This window comes from Photinus pyralis, unplaced genomic scaffold (genome assembly GCF_008802855.1).
Source record: "Photinus pyralis isolate 1611_PpyrPB1 unplaced genomic scaffold, Ppyr1.3 Ppyr1.4_LG2, whole genome shotgun sequence".
Classification (NCBI taxonomy): Eukaryota; Metazoa; Arthropoda; class Insecta; order Coleoptera; family Lampyridae; genus Photinus; species Photinus pyralis.
In genome coordinates, this window is record NW_022170403.1 from 31,302,659 (window position 1) to 31,324,094 (window position 21,436).

Sequence of the window (21,436 nt, forward strand, 5' to 3'; positions counted from 1 at the left end):
TTGAAAAAGTACGAATTGTTTTGAATTCACCGCACCAAAATTAATAAGAAAAAGTGTTTTCCCGAGAAATTTTGGTGCAGTCAATTTTTGGAAAAAATTTTCTTTTGCCTCGAAAAAAAATTGTCTCAGTTCGTCCTGGGAAAACATTTTTCTTATAGAATGTGGCCTGTAGAATCCATAATTTCAAACAGTTCCAAAATTTGGCTACTATTTCAAAAGTTACAGCACTTTGAATTTTCTTTCGAAATTGGTTTCTAGTCAATAACTTTTGATTGAGAAGTCTGATCGAAAAAGTACGAATTGTTTTGGATTCTACACACCAAAATTAATAAGAAAAGGTGTTTTCCCGAGAAATTTTGGTGCAGTCGATTTTTGGAAAAAAGGAAGGTTATACACTGCCTTTTTTTTGCCTCGAAAAAAAAATTGTCTGAGATCGTCCTGGGAAAAAATTTTTCTTATAGAACGTGGCCTGTAGAATCCATAATTTCAAACAGTTCCAAGATTGGGCTACTAGTTCAAAAGTTACAGCCCTTTGAATTTTTTTTCGAAATTGGTTTCTAGTCAATAACTTTTGATTGAGAAGTCTGAATAAATGGCAGTTCAAAATGTACGGAGTCTTGCAAGATCTGTAGAGCAATTGTAGTTTAAAGGCCCGGTGTTGAATAGATAGATTAAATACAATAAGTACTAGTGCGCCATCTCCATGGCAATCGATACACTTTCTATCAATTATAGTTTTAGAAGTCTAGTTGAGATGTCACCACGTACGCACCTTCTTTTAAAATTGTATTTGAATTTATGGGATTAATAGCAACGTTGCACTTATTATTCCTTAAATGCAGTGCCGTTTTTAAGTTTTTCGGGGCCCTGGGCCATTCGTTCGTGGAGGCCCTCCTTACCCTCAATAAAAACGGCAGATTGGGGAGATTCAAGCAAATCCCTAATTTGAATATGGGCACTCGATATTTGTGTAGCCTGGTTTGTAGGCAACACATCATGCTCAATGAACAGAAAACATTTATTTTTGCAAAATTTATCGGGAAAAAACTTTCTTATTAATTTTGGTGCGTAGAATCCAAAACAATTCGTACTTTTTCGATCAGACTTCTCAATCAAAAGTTATAGACTAGAAAGGGCCGTCTGTTTACCCGCCCTGTCCTTTGGCATTCCAAAAACGGTATGACGCAAAGGAATAGGCTATAATACAGGAGCAAAATGTTTAATTTTCGAGTTTCGTGGTTTACTCCTTTGACAGCGAAATGCACAAATCCCTAAATGTTTATAGTATTATATACAGGCATAAATAAAACTGGATACAAATTCCCAACACTCATGCCGAAATTTAAAAATATAGTGCGATACGTAATTGATGGCATCAGGCACACATTTCATGATATATTGAACAATAACCGCGCAATTGATTTAAATACACATTCAAGATTATTAAACTTCTTTTTTGTTTACATTTGTTTTGTTGAGGAAATCAAATCTTTGCTAGTAAGAAAGTAATCTCTTTATTATATGGTAACAGTCTTTTTGTTTAATAAGTGTATAATGCAAAATACAAAACAATTAAAACTAAATTATTATAATAGTTATTGAGCCAACATAAATCTCCTAATTGCTTAGATGATTTTATTTACAACTGATGGAGTTCATATTGGAACTAGTAGAATGAAACAGACCATGGCAAGCAATCACAGTTTTAAACTGACGTGCATTGAACTGGAAGTCAATATTTTGTATCAATATGTACTAACTGGTATTAGTACGCCCAAATAAATTTAAATTGGTGGTGAGGTGCACACCACAATGACCATTATACTGAATGCAATTGCATACCAGTTCCACAAGATTTCATTTTAGCATAAGATGTAGAGTGTGGAAGTGCAATCGGATTGGCATAATAGTTAATTATGTAAAATGAAAAATAGATACCATACATCTTACAATTAAGTATACCTGAGAAACCTATACATTTCCTTGTAGATGCCTTGTATCTCATGAACCTGGAGCACTAGGATAAATTTACTTAAGTTTTTAATTTGTACAGGAATAATAGATTAGTTCACAGCCTAAATACATGGCAACACGATCCTCAAAGTAAATACAAAGAAAAGTGAACTAGTACAAAACGATAACAAATAGATATACGTAACTTTTAGTAATTCTTAAATTAAATTGTGTGAACTAAACTGCAACAGCAGATATATTTACAATAAATTCTTGTGACTGTACTTCAAAAAAGCAAAACTATAGTAAATAAAAGATTAATGGTAATTAATTCACAATTACACCATTACTGATTAAATTTTATTACAAATATCTTTATTTCGATGTTGGTATGTTTACCTACAAAATGAATTCACCTATATGTATAAATAAAACGCCAAGGATGCCATAAAATATTCAAAAAAAAAATGCACACACACACAGAGTTGGCGCAAATGAATACATACATGTTACGATCATATTGTTACCTTTAGAACACACAATTACATAAACTATAACTTGAATGTATAATAAATAGTCGAAACTTTAGTATCACAGTTGTATATAATTTTTATTTTTCGTTAAGCTACTTCAGTGATTAACTAATTTGCACTGTACACAGTATGCAAATTTATTTGGGCCCCTTTTGCCCTTAAATAACTTTTATTTTGATGATGATGAAATTTGAAACCTATATTGATAGAGCATATTTAAGGTGAAAAACTTAAGGTAGATCTGAGGGTAGTTTTAGAAAGGCTTGCTTTTAAGATGTCATTGCAGAAATTACACTTTTAATATTTAAACTCAAAAAGGTGAAAAACTATTAATAAGTGTCCAAAAAACTACCCTTAACATTTTTAAGCGTTTGGAGCAAAATGAAAAATTATTCTGAAAGGGCGTATATATTATTGTGATTAAAAGATAAAAATTTTGTTCAACTAATGCAAATTTTATGGATGATTACTACAGTTTGCAGTCTTCAACACCACAGTCCAATTGATCGGTTACTCAATACTACTTAGCCAATGTTTCAATTTCAATCGATCGTGTTTTCATGAACGATGGCTTCTAATGTACTCCAAATACTGTAATCAATGAGGTTATGATCTGGACTATTAGGTTACATGTTGGGTTCGACGAAATTTGAAATGTATTCTTGCAAATACAGGAAATTACATAAACACGTTATTGACCTGGGTTTCAACACTAGGTGCAAAATAAATAAAAACAAATCAAAAATGTTATTATAGCAAATAAATAATGTAAAAACTGCAATCAGTATGATTTAGCAAAAAATTGAATAATTGCAGAAAGTATGAAACAATCAAAAATTGACAATGAAATAGAAAATACAAAAAAAAGCGTAATGACCAAACTGACATTTTGCAGGACACTTACTCCAATGTCGCTGTAACGACGATGAACCCATCGAGAAACTACATAGACATGTTATGAACTTAGTTTAAAATACATAAAAACAGGCCCAAAATCTTACTAGAGCAAACAAACAATATCAAAACTGTAATCAGTATCCTTTTACAGAACATTGCCTATACGGGGGGAGTAATAAAGGTGTATGAAATTAGGGGAAGCCAAATCAAATGTTAGACCTCCGAGAGGACCTCAGAAGTACAAAAAACGAGGAAATTTCCATTAAAAGGACTGATCTTAACCACATTGATTACAACATTTGGAGTACATTAGAAGCCATGGTTCATGAAAAGTTATTTTCAACACTGTAAATTATTTAAAACATCACACTTTTGAGTTTTTGTTGGAATCAAGAAATTATTAACCAATCAATTTGACAATGGGGCCAAAGACTGCAGACTGTAGTAAATAACCATGGTTTTGAGGTTGTTTTAATTGGTTAAAAAACTTTATATTTTGAATTAAAAAATAAATTCTTATAAAAATAATATCTATAGATAGTCTTTTCAGAATTACTTCCGTTTTTCTCCAGATGCTCAAAAATTGTTAGTATGATTTTACGGGCACTTATAATATATTTAAATTCAAAATTTAGTAAAATTTGACGGATACTTATTAAATCTGTTTGGTTGACCAAAACTAAAAGTTACTTAAGGCGAAAAACAATTCCAAATAATTTTCGCCCACTGTATACATCATGTTAATAGTGAAAATAAATAAACTGTTACATGTAATTCAAAGTTAAGAAACAATTTAACTTTCTTTACTCCTGAAATAAAATTCAAAAATAATGCCTGGGGTGTACGAAAATAAAAATTTAAATATTGGAATTGATGGCACCACCTTGTAGAATGTATTCAACATTTTTTCTAAACTCTTGCAAATGTTCTCCAGTTTCTTCTAATAAAAAATGTTGCAACATTTGTATAACTAAAGGTCTGTCATAAATCATCAGGTCACAAAAGCATCCGACAGTTGCTTTCTGTAAAGATAATAGTTAATACGATCTGTATGCATGGTAGGTACAATAACATTCCTGATGCATGTTCAAATTTTGGACATTCATTTACAAACAATAAATAAAATGAGGTAATATTTTAACATTTATAAACTGGAAAAGTAGCATCGATTACTTTTAATTGAAATGGTAATTAATGAGAGATTTTCACTTTTTTGTGTGCATGCGCAATAGGTGCTTTTCTTCAAAGTGAAATAATCTAAACTTTTCGGTTCGGACGCTGGAATTTTAAGGCTGCTAACTCTAACATTGGAAATTTAAAATCAACGTTATTTTGTGCCATTTTGACGGTCATTTGTGTTGACGGGCGTAGAGGCATATTACTGAGCGAAAATTACAACTGCACAGAAATAAAAGAGAAACAAGTTACAAAAGGCGTCAATCTAACCTATATTTCACTTGCAAGTGAAAAGTGAAATAGGTACAATTGCAGCATGTGAAGAACATCTCCACTTTAAAAAATTTCAACTTTCGTTAAATAACTTTCAGCATGTAAAATGGGCTTAAGAAAATTGTTTAAAAAATATTTTGCAAGAATTGTTCAGCAAAGCACATAAAAATTGATCTACTGTTACTCCGAAAATGTCAATTTTTTTGCGAGATGTTTTTGTATGCTACCAAAAAAAATATGTTAACGCAAATAACTAATAGTTTATTAACGAATTAATTTATTTGATCTTGTACTTTTGAGTGGGCGGAATTTCAGCCTGTTCTACTAACCCGACCCACTATACGAAGTACAAAATATCCATGTACAAAATCCAGATTCGAACCAAGGGCCCTTAGTACCACATCAATTAAGCTTCCGGACCATCAGGTCAAGTGGGCTGGCACAAATTAATAACAAATCACGGAACGCAAAATTACAATGACACTTTCACACTGTGGTAATTTTTTAACACATGACACATTCACTTACACGTAAGTGTTAAAACCCAATGGCTGAACTTAAACCATAATTTATGACGCCACGCACCAAATAACTAAAGCTTGTATGATGACATGCACCAGGGATTTAATTGCATTTACTAACCAAAAGTATTACCTGTAAAGGAATGGGCTGCTTAACACTGAGATAACATACAACTGTCTGCATAACAGTCGTAATATGAGTGTCAACCATGTCAATGTCGATTACAAGCCTGCCTAAATGCTGTAGCATTGTCAATTGTAATTTATACGCCTGTGTATATCTATACGCAGCGCCATGATCCTTCAAATAACTATGTTCTGAAAGTCCTTTTAAAATTTTCAATATATCTGGTAGAACATCTCTAAAAAAAACATTGCTTGAACTGAATCAGTTAAACGCAGTCTTACTTGGTTGTCCTGGAACGGATAAAATCTTTAGATAAGCGTGCTAGAGTAACTAAAAGCTGATAGCTGCGATGAATAATCAAGTACTCGTCAGTCTCTTTAAATCTCCCAATAAGCGGTTCCCAAACTTTATGCACTAATGGTAGAAGATCGTTTTCCCACTCACCTAGCACTTCCAAACCATCAATTAAGATATCCAAGACTAGGAGTTTTCGAGACTTATCTTTCGATGGTAAAAAGTTTAGAATTCGAGTCAGCAAATTTATTATTAGTACTATGTGGAAGGGACGCTTCGTTTTATCAACAATTTCTATATCAAATCCAACAGAGCATCATTAGAAATCATCCTACTTATTGCCTCTCAGAATATGAATGAGATTTATACCTGATAATTCTGGTTCATCCTCCTTTAAATCTTTTTTCGATCTGTAACTATTGAGATCTTCCCTATACATTTCTTCGGCTGTTTTTCCTTTAGGTTCATGAGTTAATTGTAGACCAGACACTTGAAATTCGAGATATTGGTCGGTCAACTCTTGTTTCGATTTTATAGGAAGAATCTCCACTTCAATTGAATACCATCGAAGTAACACTTTGATATACATTTGAAACAAATGTAAATAAACATTGGCGAAATCTTCTTGAAAATATTTATCGTAAGTTTGAGACAAAACCTACAGATTGGGAAATTTAAATTACATTTAAATTACATTCACAGCCAGCTTACATCTGTGATAACAGCTGTGATACTAATCATATTGGAAACATCGCTGTATCTTAGAACAGTAGTTAGAATACTGATGGTGGCGACACTTTCGTCAGTCTTGCGTATTTTGTTACTTATGTGGAAGCTGAAATAATCATCGTTGTCTCGAATTAAGTGTGTGACAGTTTCGTAACCACACGCCTTTGCTATCTCTGCCAGTGCAGCAGTGCCCGCCAATTTAATGACGGGGTTTGTTGATCCTACCATAAATTTGGTTTAAACCACTCATCGTATCGTTTACATACACATACCTGCTCTTTCCAAAATTGGAGATAACGTATGCAATAAAAGATGTTGAAATTGTTTCCCCAACTTTGCCGCAATTTTACCAATTCCTTCCAGTTGTAAACAGATTTGAATAATATTATACTGGACTTGGGCCAGTTGGCACCTGTAACTCACTTCGGTCGGCAACTTCCAATACTCCGGCTCCAAATATAATTTTGTCACATTTTCAAGCAAAGTTAAGTGCTCCAAAACTTTTTCATCTGAATTGAGAGGACATTATCTTAGTTTAATAAAAAAAAAAAGAACCTTCTAAGCTACAATACTCCAATCTCGATGAGAGATGCCGCACAAACGAAGGTGGTACGTACAGTCAGGGTTAAAAGTTCTTAAGATATCTCAAATATATAGTATAGAGGTAATCAGTTCAACGCTGACTTTTCAGATTTATTTCTAAATCATCAAAAAAGAAGATAAATCAATAAAGGCCAATTTACTTTATTGGTCAGATCACGGTCCTGTCAATTATTGTAGCGTGTATTTCTATGAACATGTTCTGACCGTCAAATGTGAATATTCCAATTGAAATAGCATGTTACAACATTTTGAGCGGAGCGTCACCTGAGCTATAGTATGAATTGGCCTTAAAGGGCTGGTACGTTTATCTGCGCCAAAGTTGAGGGATTTTGATCCTGACTGTATATCCAATGATTTATGATTTCAAAGAAAATTAAATTTAGTAGCTTTATATATATATTAAGGGGTGAATATTCCAAAACCGAGCAAAGCCAATTAACATATGGGAAAGTGTTTCTGCCAAATGTTGCTCCCCATGTTAACTAGGGTTTATAATGAATGACGAATATGCGTTTATAATTGACGAGTGTAAGTGTAACCACGCAGAAACGCAATATATTATTATTATTATTAATGATAGCAATCAATTGCCTATGTTCGATTTTGGAATATTCATCCGGTGAAAATTTCACTAAAGTTTGCTGTACGCATACTTCACAAAATTGTAGATCAGATTTTTGCAATTACTTAAAAAAAAAAGTTATTCAATATTAGATCTTTGAGCTTGATGGGGTGAAAATATCTTGTAGAATGTTCAACTAACAAAAGATTAATGATTTAAGTCAATTTCATGATAAGTAAATTAAAATAGTAACAAAAATATGTTAAATGTAGTAGTCTGTTTAAGGTTAATCATGATTAAAAATATTTGAATGTTAGCCTCCTTTGAGTATAAGGTAAGATCTTTCTCATTCTAATATTTTTATTCATGATTAACTTTAATCTTTGCTTGTGAATTTTAGATATAATTTTTTGGGAGAAACACCCCCCCCCCCCCCCCCAGAGGACTTCACTCCTCCCCGGTACCAACTTCATTTTGCACATTGCGCTGTGAATTTCCTTTTTTATTTCACTTTATTCTATAATGGGAAATTGTTATTCTTTGATACCACTTTTAATTAGAAACGTTTTTGGTTCACGTCCAGCACCTACCATCCTATTTATTTGTGAACAAGTCTCAAGCTGAGAAGTGAAAATTTTTGGAGTCAATTAGCCTTAGGATAAGTGTAACAAGCAACTAATGGTATGTATTAAGATTATGGAGTGGGAGCTGAAAGATATAATCACCTACCATGTATTCCAGACAGCATATTATTTAAAATATAGGTCACTTCTCGTCGTCTATCCTTTGACGATACAAATATATCTAACAAAAGATACGAAATTTGGTCATTCACGTCAAATTTGGCCAAAGTTTGATGAACAACTTCCAATTTTTTTCGAACAGCTTCACCGTTAATATAACGGAAATTTTTCCAAGGAGCTCTCAAATACTCCCTCGATTCGATATCTAAGAAAAACAAGTAGGTCTGACAATGAATTTTTAGACAACTCGTTCACCTTCTACTGCATATTCCTCAAATAACCGAATATCTCTTCTTTCGAATTCTGAAATATGGGTCAAACTGTCAATTAGTCTATGCGAATGAGCAACAGATCTTAGTACTTGTGGCATATTTGAACCGAACAATTGTAAATATCCTACAAGTAAGTTTAAAGATGATAACTGTTGCGCTTCATCTACAAAACGATGATTAAAAAAAGTAAACTTAAAGAAAGAGATTACCAAAGCTGTTAAAAACCCGAGGTAGTGTCATCAATGATATGAAAAATGCTTCCTCTAAACCCTCCAATAGATCTTTTTGTTTAGCCGCAGGCAAGTTCTCCTGAAACTGTCTCAGTCCATTTTTACATAGGTTTGCAATTTGGTCATCTTCATCTTCCGAAAGTTTGATTATCGCCTCTAATGCTTTACTTGCAAAGTTGGACATTGTGCTAAAAATGATATGTGAAATGAAAGAAAATTGAGAGAGACTTACTCTGAACAGCGTTCGATCAACACTAAAAGATTTTGTGCCACTTCTAATCGAACTTGTTGGTGGTAATGAAAAGTTACTTTGGAAATTGTGCGAAATATCTGGCACAACTTTTCATCCGTAGCACGATACCACGCTGCATCAATCCTTTTACTTTTTAAATTGCCGATTATATTCTCTCGACTTGCAGTTGGATTCAACTGTGGAGTTTCTGAAGATTGGGGAGGTTCAAAATTCGCCGTACCAACATCGATATTATCATAATTTTCCATTTGAAGAGCGATAAATCTACCAAGCGCTCTAAAGGCCATCTGAAAGTTACAAATCTCAACGGTTCCGGTATAGGAAAATTACATTCTCATTACAAGAATAACTTTATGTCCACATCTGCCGTCGTCCCTCACGATTGAACTGAAACCGCTTATTATTCCGGGGGTAAAAAGAATGAATGTACCAGCTACTCGCTTTCGTAGTAGCCTGTCTTCGATCAGTGTATCGTTGTAAATTTGAGCTAGCGACATTACACACTCAATAGATGATAATCTAAGGATCAGATTACGATTAGGCTACTTGAGTGACTAGAGACATACCTCAAACTTTGAAGTTTTTCTTTCTGTGCCATACTCAGTGCAACATATATCATTCTGCTAAGATGAAATGCATTTTCAACAGTATACAGATCCATTCTTGTTTCGTATGTGAGAGACTGCGTCAGAGCTACTACAGCAGTCATAATTGATAATTTATACTCCTCGTGTATATTTGCAACTGCAATAAAACGTAAAAACCAATAGAAGTCTCTGCTATGTGGTCCCTTGTCACGTACACACTTAAGACATTGTATATCAAGAAGGTGGTAAGTAATTAAATACTTGATTTATAAAAATAATTATTATGTGGGAAATGTTACAAATAAGTATTGAACTGTTTTAGTGATATTTGCGAAAAACCAAAAATGGCTTCAAACAAACCCCCCTCCCAGTCACTGGATTTCTATTAAGAGTCTTTTCAAACCTAGATCAAATAATATAACTTGTAAATACTAATGTTGAAGTTTGCAACTGCAATGGTTTTTTTGAGAAACTGTGAGCACAGAATTCCGCACATCACCACATTGTTTCAGATCGCAGTGAAAGAATATCTGATTCCATAACCTTTCTACACCACTCGGATCGCGTAAAGAGCATAGACACAAGAGTATTAATCTCATATGCCTATGGTAAAAAGCAGCGACTATAGCAAACGCGTAGTACGGGAAGCTTTCAATATGCGTCATTACCTTTTAAGTATACGTTCACAAATAAAAATAGGTTAGCTTTTTTGTCATATTTAGAATCTATTCTCTATAACTCTCGCTAGGAAAGATTGCCGGTCACAGAACACTTGATCCAGATCTACAATCTCTGTTTTTCGTAAGGTGCTAGCGACTTCCGGGATAGTATCGTGTCAATGTTGAACGCAAAGATTTTTTGTTCAACATTGGCACGATCCTATTCCAGAAGTCGCTCACATCTTAATAAAAACAAAGATTGTCAATCGACACAAGGTGTGCTGTGACCGGCAATCTTTCCTGGAGAGAGTTATAAGTGATAAATTGACGTTTGTTAATTTAGAGGTTGACAGGCAGTCTCAAATTGTGTCTCATTGGACAACTTCGAACAGACTCGTTTACCCTGAAACTTATATACACAGGCGATATCCTTGACCATATTTTGGTTGCAATTAGCAGTCCATGTTGGTACTATATGGCCTAAGGGTATAAAAAGTACAGTTTCCTCAAACGCGGTGCAGTGGCCGTAATACGATGAGTGAGGACACAAAAGTGGCAAGAAAAGCGCGGCGGCCGAAGCAGTAGAAAATAGACGTAAAATCTGACAGTATAGTGTCAGTGTATAATCACGGAATAAAACGTACTGGCTCACCGCTTCAATTAAGAGAACACCATTTTAATACCATGCGATCAAAAATGAGTTGCTATCGAGTAACCTTTGGAATTTTTGTTTACATGGGAAATCGTACTTAACTTAAACTTCCAAAGGCGACACGACAGCAACTCATTTTTGATCGCCCGTTATGTTACAGTGTGTGTTAACGGTCAGTTGGAAATCAGTCTGCTTATCATACGAGGCACCGTTTTTTGTGAAGCCATCCATTGTACTTTGACGACCGTTAAAAGACGGTACTGCTTTTGAGGAAACCCTAGCTCAAGTCCAAACCACATTTATAATTAAAATTTACCATAATCCAGTTGCCTCGTAGAGTCATAAATGTCAGTCAAAAGAAAAATATAAAATTCAAAGAACAGCTTCAAAGAAGATATTGGAGTACATTCACAGGCAACCTTTACTAGATCAACAAGTAAACACTTTTTTCTTTGGTCGGCTCTAGAAATGATCATTTTAGCATCGTATTTGAATAACAAAACACGTGAACAAACCCTGTACTATTACAGCAAGCTGCAGAACATTTAGCCACAGCAATAAAAATGTAACGCAACCCTTGCACCCTCAAATCCTTGGTAATGGAAGGAAATAAGTGAATAAGTTCCGTTATTGTTTCTTCTGGCACATCCGGTTCTTCACACAGCCTGTGCAATAACCTGGTAAAGCTCTGGAACTGCATGATACCTGCTATTGGGAGGTTCATATTTGAATCTTGAAGGTATCCTGCAGCAACCAATGATTTGTTTGTATGGTGCCTAACCTAGTAACCTCCAAATACTGATGATGGTGTTCCACACCTAATTTGTGCTTAAATTGTTATTTAATAAGATGGGTAAGTAAAATAAGTGAATACTCTTACCTCTTAATATACATTTGATTATTTTTCATTTAATAATACAAGCATCACTGGCAAGCTGTTAGCTATTATATGCTGAACTGCATAATACTTTCATTTGTATTACACAGTCAACTAGATAAGTTGCTATTACATTTAATAAATAAAGGCACTAATTTAGTATTAAACTTTTGCAAAAATCAAATTTTTGCATCTTGGGCGCTAAACCTAAACGTCTCCACAATAAATATGGCGGTGAATTTAAATTTCACATTTCCACCATACATAATAAATAATAAAATAAATGTACCAAAATGTAACAATTTTGGTTTTATTCATTTTCATCAACGAGATTTTCCTCATTGACTTCCATGATAATAATAAAGAAACCATATAGCTAATTTAGATACAGGGTGATTCCTATAGTACCTGCCACCGTTTGGGAGCGTATAGGGGGTGCCTAGGGGAGTATTTTGATATAGGACACTTGGGGTCGGAAATCTAAAATAAGGGCGCCAGAACCAAATTTATCTTCTGGAATTTCACGCCTGTATGTAGGCAACCCAACCGACCGACGTTTCGCGCGGAGCGATGCAGAGCGAGTTAGCGCGAGGAAGCGCGATGGGAGGGAAGGAGGGAAAACGACAGTCAAAAGCAATAACGTTTACAAGTGTTCAACGTGGCCACCGTTGTTCTCAATGCACTTCCTACATCTAGCCAACTATTATGATATCGGGCGATCAAAAATGAGTGACTGTCGAGTCGCCTTTGGAAGTACAAGTTAAGTACGATTTCCCTTGTAAACAAAATTTCCAAAGGTGACTCGACGGTCACTCATTTTTGATCGCTTTGTACTATTGCCATAGTGTTTATTCACTTGATACGCGCCGTTGCAGACGGGATTTCGTGGGTTTAAACAAAATTCTGATCAAGTGTCAGCCACACATCGCCGCCTGAGATCGCTCCGTGTGCACCGCCGGCCGGTTGGGTTGCCTACCTACAGGCGCGAAATTCCAGAAGGTAAATTTGGCTCTGGCACCCTTATTTTAGATTTCCGACCCCAAGTGTCCTATATCAAAATACTCCCCTACGCACCACCTACACGCTCCCAAACGGTGGCAGGTACTATAGGAATCACCCTGTATATGAAGGAAACTCATTTTTCCACAACTCTAGCCGTGTTATTGGCATTTGACGTTTATTAGTATTTGGTCGCATTCACAAAACAAACTTTGGGCCATTTTACACAGGCGCGATTCAGTTTCAGATTATCACTAGAGGCGTTGCGCGCTGATGTAATTTAAAAATGGCGAGTATAGGTTTAAATAATTCTCGAAACAACTGTGAATTTTTATCCCAACATTGTGTTTGATCGCAAATCCGCTGACCAGCAAAATGGAAAATAATATCAAGGAATGTCCAAAACAGATTTGAGCCTCTAAAAATGTTAAATGACACCCCTTCTTCCCCCATCAAATGCGCTACATCATTAAACATTTAGAATGCCTTGCAACGGTACCCAATTCTAAAGTAGCATTCACAACCTCAAAATTAATACCTACAATTAACAATCGAAAATTAACGTAAATGTTTAAAGCTATGTATTTTAAGGGTAACATTCACAATATAGAAAATTAATCGTCGAAATTAATACTTAACGCAGAAGTTTGCAAACTGCAAACTTTGTCGCTTAATTTTACGGAAATGAACAGAGGTACGCATGCGTGCTTTTATATGACAGCCGACATAACCCTGTTTTGTTTGTTTTGATTTTGTTTACATATGCAATGAATGTGGCGAACAGAAAAAAGTATCTTGCCACTTTAGGATTAGGCTACTTATAGTTAAAAGACACTTATTGACACAAATATTGACTCTTGTGCTTGCGCTACAAGGTTATGTTGAAAGTTGTTTTATAAACAATTAACCAATTGCCTCGCCGGTACATAGGTGGCGACACTGCTTACACACTAATTTCGCATATTAATTTCAGGCATTGCGAATGATTGCTTTGCATAAAGTTAACGAAATAATTTCACTCATTAATTATAAACATTAATTGGAGGTTGTGAATGCAGCTTGCGTTACGGTAAGACATACTTAAAAAAATACAGTCATGTGAATTCTAAAATAAATGACTTCTTTGAAGCGGCGTCTTTTGTATGATTGGAGTTGAAATGCCTTTAACCCACTACATAATTATTTTCGCTTTTTTTTATCTTTTCTTAAAAAAATCCCAAATGTAGGTAGGTAGGTACGTCGACAATACCTTTCACTGCCCCTAACACTTTCGCACCTTTGAAATACGTATACTACCTATCTAGATATCGTTAACAAATGGTTCTAGTACAAATTATTTCATCTTAAGAATGTTCCTTGTCACTCTTTACGAAAATTTCGCAATATTCTGTAGGCGCACTGTGGTTCATTTGCTGAAAGTTTTTACTTGGTTTGGTCCTTGGGTTTGGTCAGGATGCACGAATGTGAATTCTGTCACCAGACTCGTCCGAAAAAGTTGGGTTGGCCGTGCACAATGAAAAGTCTGAGAAAATCAGTGCTATGTTACACGCGGTTGTAGTTGGTCTGAAACTGGTGGCTCAGTTCAAAAAACAGTTAAAGGTCGAACATGATTTTTCTTATTAGGTATTAGACTTTGATTCTCTCAAGCAGCATTTGTTTACAACATGTTAATGTATTACGTGCAGAAGGCGGGTCTCGTATACGTTGTGAAGTTCCAAAGGTTGATATTTCTCTTATCAAGGAACCACTCATCCCATTCGAGACAAACATTAAAAAAATTCAACACTTTTCCCAAATGAATATGCTAAAAGTGTGTCTAATCGACGTTCCAACCACTCACCGCGTGCATTGTTGTTTCCATTTCGGTACCGCCGTCCGCGTTTTTCCAGATAAAAATTAAACAAATAAAGACTACCTCAATAGAATGAATAGGCAGCTTATTTTGATCCAGACGAATGGGGAGGGGAATAAGATACCGTTAATACGGGGCAGAGTACAAATTACGCGATTATAAAAGACTACGCTTTAGTAAGTTTGTAACTATTTTAACTCTAAAGGCGTCGATTTTCGCTATATCGGTGTGTGAATTCGCGATCTACTTGTAAACTGTGCTTGTTAAGGGCAACATGCCTGCTTGTGCAACTGAAAGTCTTACACGAATGTGGCCAAGTAGTGAAAGTGTACACTCAGGGGGTGGCAGCAGCAGCAGTTCTGGTTTTCACAGCCCGAGCTCGCCGTACTCTTTTTCGCCCATCTCTTCATCGTTGGAGAGCCAATTTTCGGGAAAAAGGACCGTGTCCAATGGAAACGTTCATCAGCCGTTCATAATACGATCGGATAAGAGAGACTCGAGGTGCCAAAGTCCCGTCGAAAGTATCCATGAAGAGGAACCGCCGTCACTTGTCGCAAGAGTGATTGGTTGGTATCCGTGTTTTTTATTTCGCGTCGCCCAAGGGATCGTATTTGGCATATTTCCGATGGCCTGGCGACAAATACTGTTCGCAATACCCTTGTGGGCTTTCAATCTTTGGCTGTGGTTTATTTGGGAATGCATTCAGCTTCCATTAACGATATTTAAGGTGTCTATGACGATACTAATAACCCCTCTATCAGAGAGGACTCGCAAGAAAAGGACTGTACTAATTAGTGGAGGTAGTACCATACAAGCTTTGCATTTAGCCAGAAATTTCTATTCGGCCGGTGCTAGAGTTGTAGTGTGCGAAGTTGAAGGACTCTTCGCGTTGGCTCGCTTTTCAACTGCTGTCAATAAGTTTTATACTATTGCGAAGCCTAGAAGCGACTATCAGCAAAATTACGTGAGAGCCCTTTGCGAAATCGTCGAAAAGGAGAAGGTCGCCTATTATATTCCGGTCAGTTCGACTACTTCTGGGTATTATGATGCTGTTGCTAAGCCTCATTTGGAGTTGCTGGGTTGTACTTGCTTTTGCCCTGGCATTAAGGAAGTCTGGGCGTTGGATGATACATTGGAAGTGTTCAAAAAATGCGAGAAATTGGGAATGCAAACTCCAGTTTATCACGTTGCCACTTCTAAACATGACGTGTTGAGGTTGTACGAGTCGGGGGAAATTCGGACGGGAAGATACGTGATGACCACAGCCGGTCCCAACGGATTGAGAGATCGCACGAAAATGGTTTTACCCCCTACCAGAACCGATTTGAAACTTCCTGTTGACATCAGCGATCATCGTCCGTGGTTAATCGTGCAAGATGTCGACGGAGATCATTACTTAACCTGCACCACGATCAAAGACTCCAAGGTGATTGCCAACGTTACGTGTCTTCTCGATCAAGACAGTAAAGGTTTGGTACCGGTGGAGAATAAAGACATCAATTTGTGGTTAAACAATTTCTTTAGCAAACTGAATCTTTTGAGGCCGGTTACGGGACATATCAGTTTCCGTTTTGTTGTTCGTAAGAATGCGATTATGCCGCTCAGTAGTAGAGTCGGAATTTCCTTACCGTACATCTGCTACACAAGTGTACATCCGAGACTCCTCTGGAAACCTTGTAAACATTTTAATCGTCAAAACTCTGGACCACTCGTGGTGGAAAATGGCCGCTATTGGATGCCGGAAACTGTCGCGAACACCATAAAAAATCCGAGTGTCGAAAAAGTGACAAGATTAATTGGTACAGTGTTGGACAAGCGAGAGGTTTTATTCACGGTGTGGGACCCTTTGCCATACTGCGCTTATTACCATATGCAGCTTCCATTCAAAAACATATTAGGATTTGTGCAGAGGCAACAGGATAAGTTTCCTCAGCCTGTAGCGGCCCCCGTACATTAAGGTTCATCTCACGAGGAGAGAGAAACATAGCCTGAAAGTCCATTCACTCATTTTTCATCGTAGCTTAATAATGTAAGAAATTATTTATATTTTGTGTGAGTCAATGATCGATTCTGTTTTTATGTATTTTTCAACATTTATTATCTGAAAGGTATCTTTGTACAAATAGCTTTTAAGTATAGATACCAAAAATGTTTTTTATTTATGTTGCTTAGATTAGATAATCATATATACAACACTATTTTTGCTATAAGAAAAATAGTTTTTTTCTTAATACCCTTTAAAACCATTGTATCAATGAGAGAAAATAAATATTATTTTTCTGCATTAGTTGATTTTATTACAGTAGATATTGCCAACACTATTTAAAAATATCCCGAGTTAGCAACGAAATGCCCGATAACCTTTCAATGATATTTTTATGTTATTAGAGACAGCCGATTGATAATAATGTACTAATGAATATGTATGCAATAGTAAAAAAAAAAGGAGTAAAATGCATAATTTATACCCCCTCCTTTATGTTTCGTTAGCACGCGATTCTTATGGCGATATCCCGAATTCTCTTCGATGTTTCATCACGTTGAAATTTTTTTTTCCGCAGTAATTAATCACTTGAATAAATCCGCTAATTGAACTTTTGATTATTACTCATTGCTATCAAGCTAAAATTATCAGCATCATATCTAAACCGTTCCGAATCGTTTTTCACCACGCATACCTATATGGCATGTACTTATTTCACAATGAAGCAAAGTTCAGGGCGCTATACTTTTTAGAAGGAGAATGCTTAGAAAACGCTTTAAGTAAGTACCTAATGATTACGTGGTAATTAGGTACGCTAAATAAAAATAAGTGCCAGGCCCCTAATAAATCAATTTCCAAAAAATTAATACCAAATTTTTAAACTTGATTACCACATCGGCGTATGATATTTCACTCTAATAAGATCGCATTTTAGTTTTTATTTCTTTGGCTCCATAAAAATGGCAGTGTCCAAATTGTTGAGTTCAGGTGGAAGATAACGCGGATGTAGGTATACTATCTAAGTATTTGAATTGTATTCCTTCCTTAACAAAAAATATCGCTCATAATAATTTGAAGTTTACAATATAATTTAGAACATTTCTAATGGCGCTACAACTGTATTATTGCATCGGTTATTCTGAACGAGGTATGGTCCTAATAATGCTCATTTACCATACTTTGTTTAAGGTAGGTATTAGGTAGATGATTTACACATTCACGAAGAACGAGGAAACTTATCCTCCCCGTTATCAGAACGCCAATAGGTACCATAATTTTTTATTCATTTTGCGGCAATTTTTTCCATATCATACACATTTTGTGCTCACACCATAACAGGATCTCCAAATTTTCACGAAAAAGGGTTCAAATTTTGCCTAGGAAGATCGATACAAGCCCTTCCAACTTTAGTAGTGGGACCATCAGCTAGTTAATCATAGTACACATTGCCGCGTGGAATTTATAGTAAGTAGCGGTCAGTAACGGAAAGAAGCATCAACGAAGTTGCCGAGAAATTTAATTCAGTGTGAACAACATCTGTAAAAACTTGTTCAATAACTGAAATAAAAGGAATTATCGGTGAACTGGCCACAAAAATCTCTTGCGGCTTGGACCAAATTCCTTGTGGTGATGTCTATCCAGTGGCGGTGTATATTTCTTAGGTACCCGATTTGCCTTCTAATTAATCAATCATTTACTTAGGTATGGTAAATTTCCTTCGCAACTTATCTGCGCTAAGGTTACCCTGTAGGTACCTACCTGTTTATAAAAACGGAGATCCTGGAAAGTTACAAAATGATCAGCCTATATATATCGATACTATATCCATATTTTCAAAAATATTTGAAAAGGCATTCCTGAACAGACTTAATAATTTTATAAATAAGCACGGTCTCACACTCAACCAATTTTTCGAAAGAAATTTGCCTTATGTGATGGTTCTGTCCGTCCATCTATTCCTCGTCTAATTCAAGAACGAAGAGAGACAGCGATGTCAAATCTTATTCGCCAATCGATTTCTACGAGTTCAAAAGGACCAGTAAGTAAAGTAGATCAGTACTATCATTGAATAGTGTTTTTATTCAATGGTACTATTAAATATGAGCCGTACTAAAAAAACGCGTTTCCCAATGCGAGCCGAGTAATAATCTCATAGAGCCATTAAAGTTTGAACAAACACTTTGGGCGGATTTTATTTCAAAAGTGAAGGAAAGATTATTGCAATTTACTCCCAATTGGAAGGACTTAAGGACATACGTATTGGATGGGTTATTATCACCAATAATCTGAAGTAGAGAACGATTTTTGTTACCAAATAGTTACTATTATCTTAGCTTTCAAATTTATGAAATACCTACATTTTTAAAATGAAAAAATAAGACTATAATATTTCTGTTTCTTACAGCCGCAATGGAACTTCTTTAATTCCCATTAGATACACATTGGGTTAATCATATAGACAGCGGTTTACATTTGATGGCCTACAACGTTTAGTGGACTCTGATCTACAGATCAACACACGCTAGATAGAACAATCTGCAATGGACACAGGTCAGATATACTTTAAAATAGTACCTAATAAGAAAGTGGGAGGCGATTTGCAACAGAAAATTGATAATACACGTTCTCTTGTTCTTTTGCATTTTTGCGTCAGCATGTAGATATTAAGTGCAGGGAAACTCCAGTAAAATAAACTGCGTACTTTACATGCCACGGTTTAATGTACAATTATTGTATTTGTTTGGATGTTTTAATTTAACACTGCACTGATTGTAGAGGTCACTTGCATAAATTGAACTGTTGCGTTACCAAAGGTTTTGTATAAGTGGCCCATGCTATATTTTTAGCGCATTTTTTCCAAAAAATACGCTATTATATTCGTTATGTCTGGCTGGATGGCTGGCCGGTTGAGATCTCAGCAATTACAATAGCTAGAGACTTCAAATGTTTACCTACTAAAAGGTTTCTGATGTAGTGTAGATGTGCAGGCTCTAGTCTATTTTGAGTTAGATTACTCATGAGATAGATAATTTTAAACTTCGCTAATAAAATACTGATCGGTATTACCAAAAATCCGCTTTCATCATGCATATGCTGATTTACAACTTGTTTGTTGTTCATATAAAAAATTTTCCTCTCGAAGCTATGACAAAAAAATGGATAATTTATCAAATGCCATGGCGAAAAATGAAAGGCAGCGATGTTTTTGGGATACCTACTTAACAAACCAAAATTTATGAAAAATTGAACATTTCAATAAAAACGGGACGGGTGGACAGAGACAATAGCTATAACAAATTTAATTATATGTACACGCTCTTTCTAACAATAACGAGTAGGTATCCGAATACATGTCAGTGAAGTTAGCCTCGCCCAATAAAAAAATCGAGAAACTAAAGAGTATTATCGATGGTTTTTTGTTAGTTATTGATTGTTTTGACAAAAAAAAGGTTTGTTTCGCAAAGCAATAGGTACCTATACTTTCCTTGATACTTCATATTCTAGGCCAGGCCTAGGACTGGCAGTAAACATATTACCTCGCCATTAATATTTTTTTACTTTTTTTAATCTTTTTGTGATTTTTAAGGTTTTGAACTTTTAATCCTTTTTATTATTTCTTTAAATTTATATTTTGTTTAATATTTAAATTTGGTAACGGCGCGGCGTCCAAATTTGTAATTGGAAGTTGTGCGCAAATTCCTGGTAAATATTCGATAAAAGTGGTCTGTTGCCGTACAAACAATTGTTTTCATTCCTTGTGCGGTGTCTTTGCACACTTTTTTGTTGTGCGTCGGCAAATTTTCAGCAATGTACGGCTTATAAATACCAAACAAAAAGTTAATTTAAACAAGCGGGGAGCAAAGTTATTATTTACTACTATGCGTCCTTTTGTCCAATTTACATGGTCCAAATATCATGCGTCCCAATATTAGCACTCTTTTGTTGTAGATTCGTACCGCAGAGGCACCTCACACCCACACAGACACACGGAGCTCTGATCACCTCCAGCGGTAGAAAATATAATTTTTTAATTCCGCCTAGCTCGACTCCAGAGGTCAATTCGCCTGTGGAGTATCATTGCACGAAGTGGCACCCACTCTGGAGGCGGACAATATACCTACGTATTACCGTTGAGTGAGAAATATAAAGTGGCGCAACTTGATTAATTTAGATGAGACTTATTCAGGCACCGACATATGGATACGCTTGTTAAAAGGCACCGAGATGTGTCAGTACCTCAGGAACTTCGTAAAAAGTAGTCGATTTCCACAGTTGTAGTAGTTATACCGTTGAGTGAATCACTCAACGGTTATACTGTTCATGTTATTTGAGCGACGTTTAAGCATCACAGTGAGATGGGTACCTAATATATGTATCGCAATTGCACTCTTTTCTATTTCTCACTCAACGGTACCTATTACGTAAACCTCTGCGTTACTGCACCTCCACGTGATGGCCGGCCGGCCGGACGTAAGAAAACAATGATCGGAAAGTGTTGGCAATTTGTGATAATTACCACAGTTTTATTTATGGGACTAACTACTTCTCTCCTTTAAACAGTTTAAATTTAAACGATAATACGCTGCAGTTACCTTTTAAGAAATTTCAAAATATCTTTTATCAGTCCGGCTTAAAATACCCAGTCTTCACCTTTATCTGA

At 35.7% G+C, this 21,436-nt stretch overlaps 2 protein-coding genes across 3 annotated transcripts; one reads left to right on the top strand and one right to left on the bottom strand.

Moving 5' to 3' along the window:
• Window positions 1-1,498: 1,498 nt before the first annotated feature.
• LOC116163685 (TELO2-interacting protein 1 homolog) lies at window positions 1,499-14,536 on the bottom strand. 2 transcript variants are annotated; one of them, XM_031477755.1, is made up of 14 exons: window positions 11,580-11,825; window positions 11,381-11,526; window positions 9,733-9,910; window positions 9,508-9,685; window positions 9,146-9,453; window positions 8,893-9,101; window positions 8,667-8,846; window positions 8,398-8,616; window positions 6,776-7,012; window positions 6,486-6,724; window positions 6,144-6,432; window positions 5,762-6,068; window positions 5,487-5,715; window positions 1,499-4,405 (listed from the first exon to the last, which is right to left on the bottom strand). In XM_031477755.1, exons 1-14 carry the CDS (start codon window positions 11,786-11,788, stop codon window positions 4,241-4,243), a joined length of 3,093 nt encoding a protein of 1,030 aa, XP_031333615.1. In that variant the 5' UTR covers window positions 11,789-11,825; the 3' UTR covers window positions 1,499-4,240. The 2 variants fall into 2 exon arrangements, with proteins under 2 accessions (XP_031333615.1, XP_031333616.1); XM_031477756.1 differs by lacking the exons at window positions 11,381-11,526; window positions 11,580-11,825 and adding an exon at window positions 14,217-14,536.
• Window positions 14,537-14,765: 229 nt separating this feature from the next.
• LOC116163692 lies at window positions 14,766-17,076 on the top strand. The gene has a single exon (XM_031477782.1). The coding sequence runs from the start codon at window positions 15,067-15,069 to the stop codon at window positions 16,747-16,749; it is 1,683 nt and encodes a 560-aa protein (XP_031333642.1). The 5' UTR covers window positions 14,766-15,066; the 3' UTR covers window positions 16,750-17,076.
• The last annotated feature ends 4,360 nt before the right edge of the window (window positions 17,077-21,436 follow it).

Coding starts and splice junctions, on each gene's coding strand:
- LOC116163692 (XM_031477782.1), top strand. CDS start 15,067: ATGCCTGCTTGTGCAACTGAAAGTCTTACACGAATGTGGCCAAGTAGT.
- LOC116163685 (XM_031477755.1), bottom strand. CDS start 11,788: ATGAACCTCCCAATAGCAGGTATCATGCAGTTCCAGAGCTTTACCAGG. Junction 9,454..9,507: donor GTGGACATAAAGTTATTCTT/GTAATGAGAATG, acceptor TGTAACTTTCAG/ATGGCCTTTAGAGCGCTTGG. Junction 6,725..6,775: donor TCCAATTTTGGAAAGAGCAG/GTATGTGTATGT, acceptor AATTTATGGTAG/GATCAACAAACCCCGTCATT.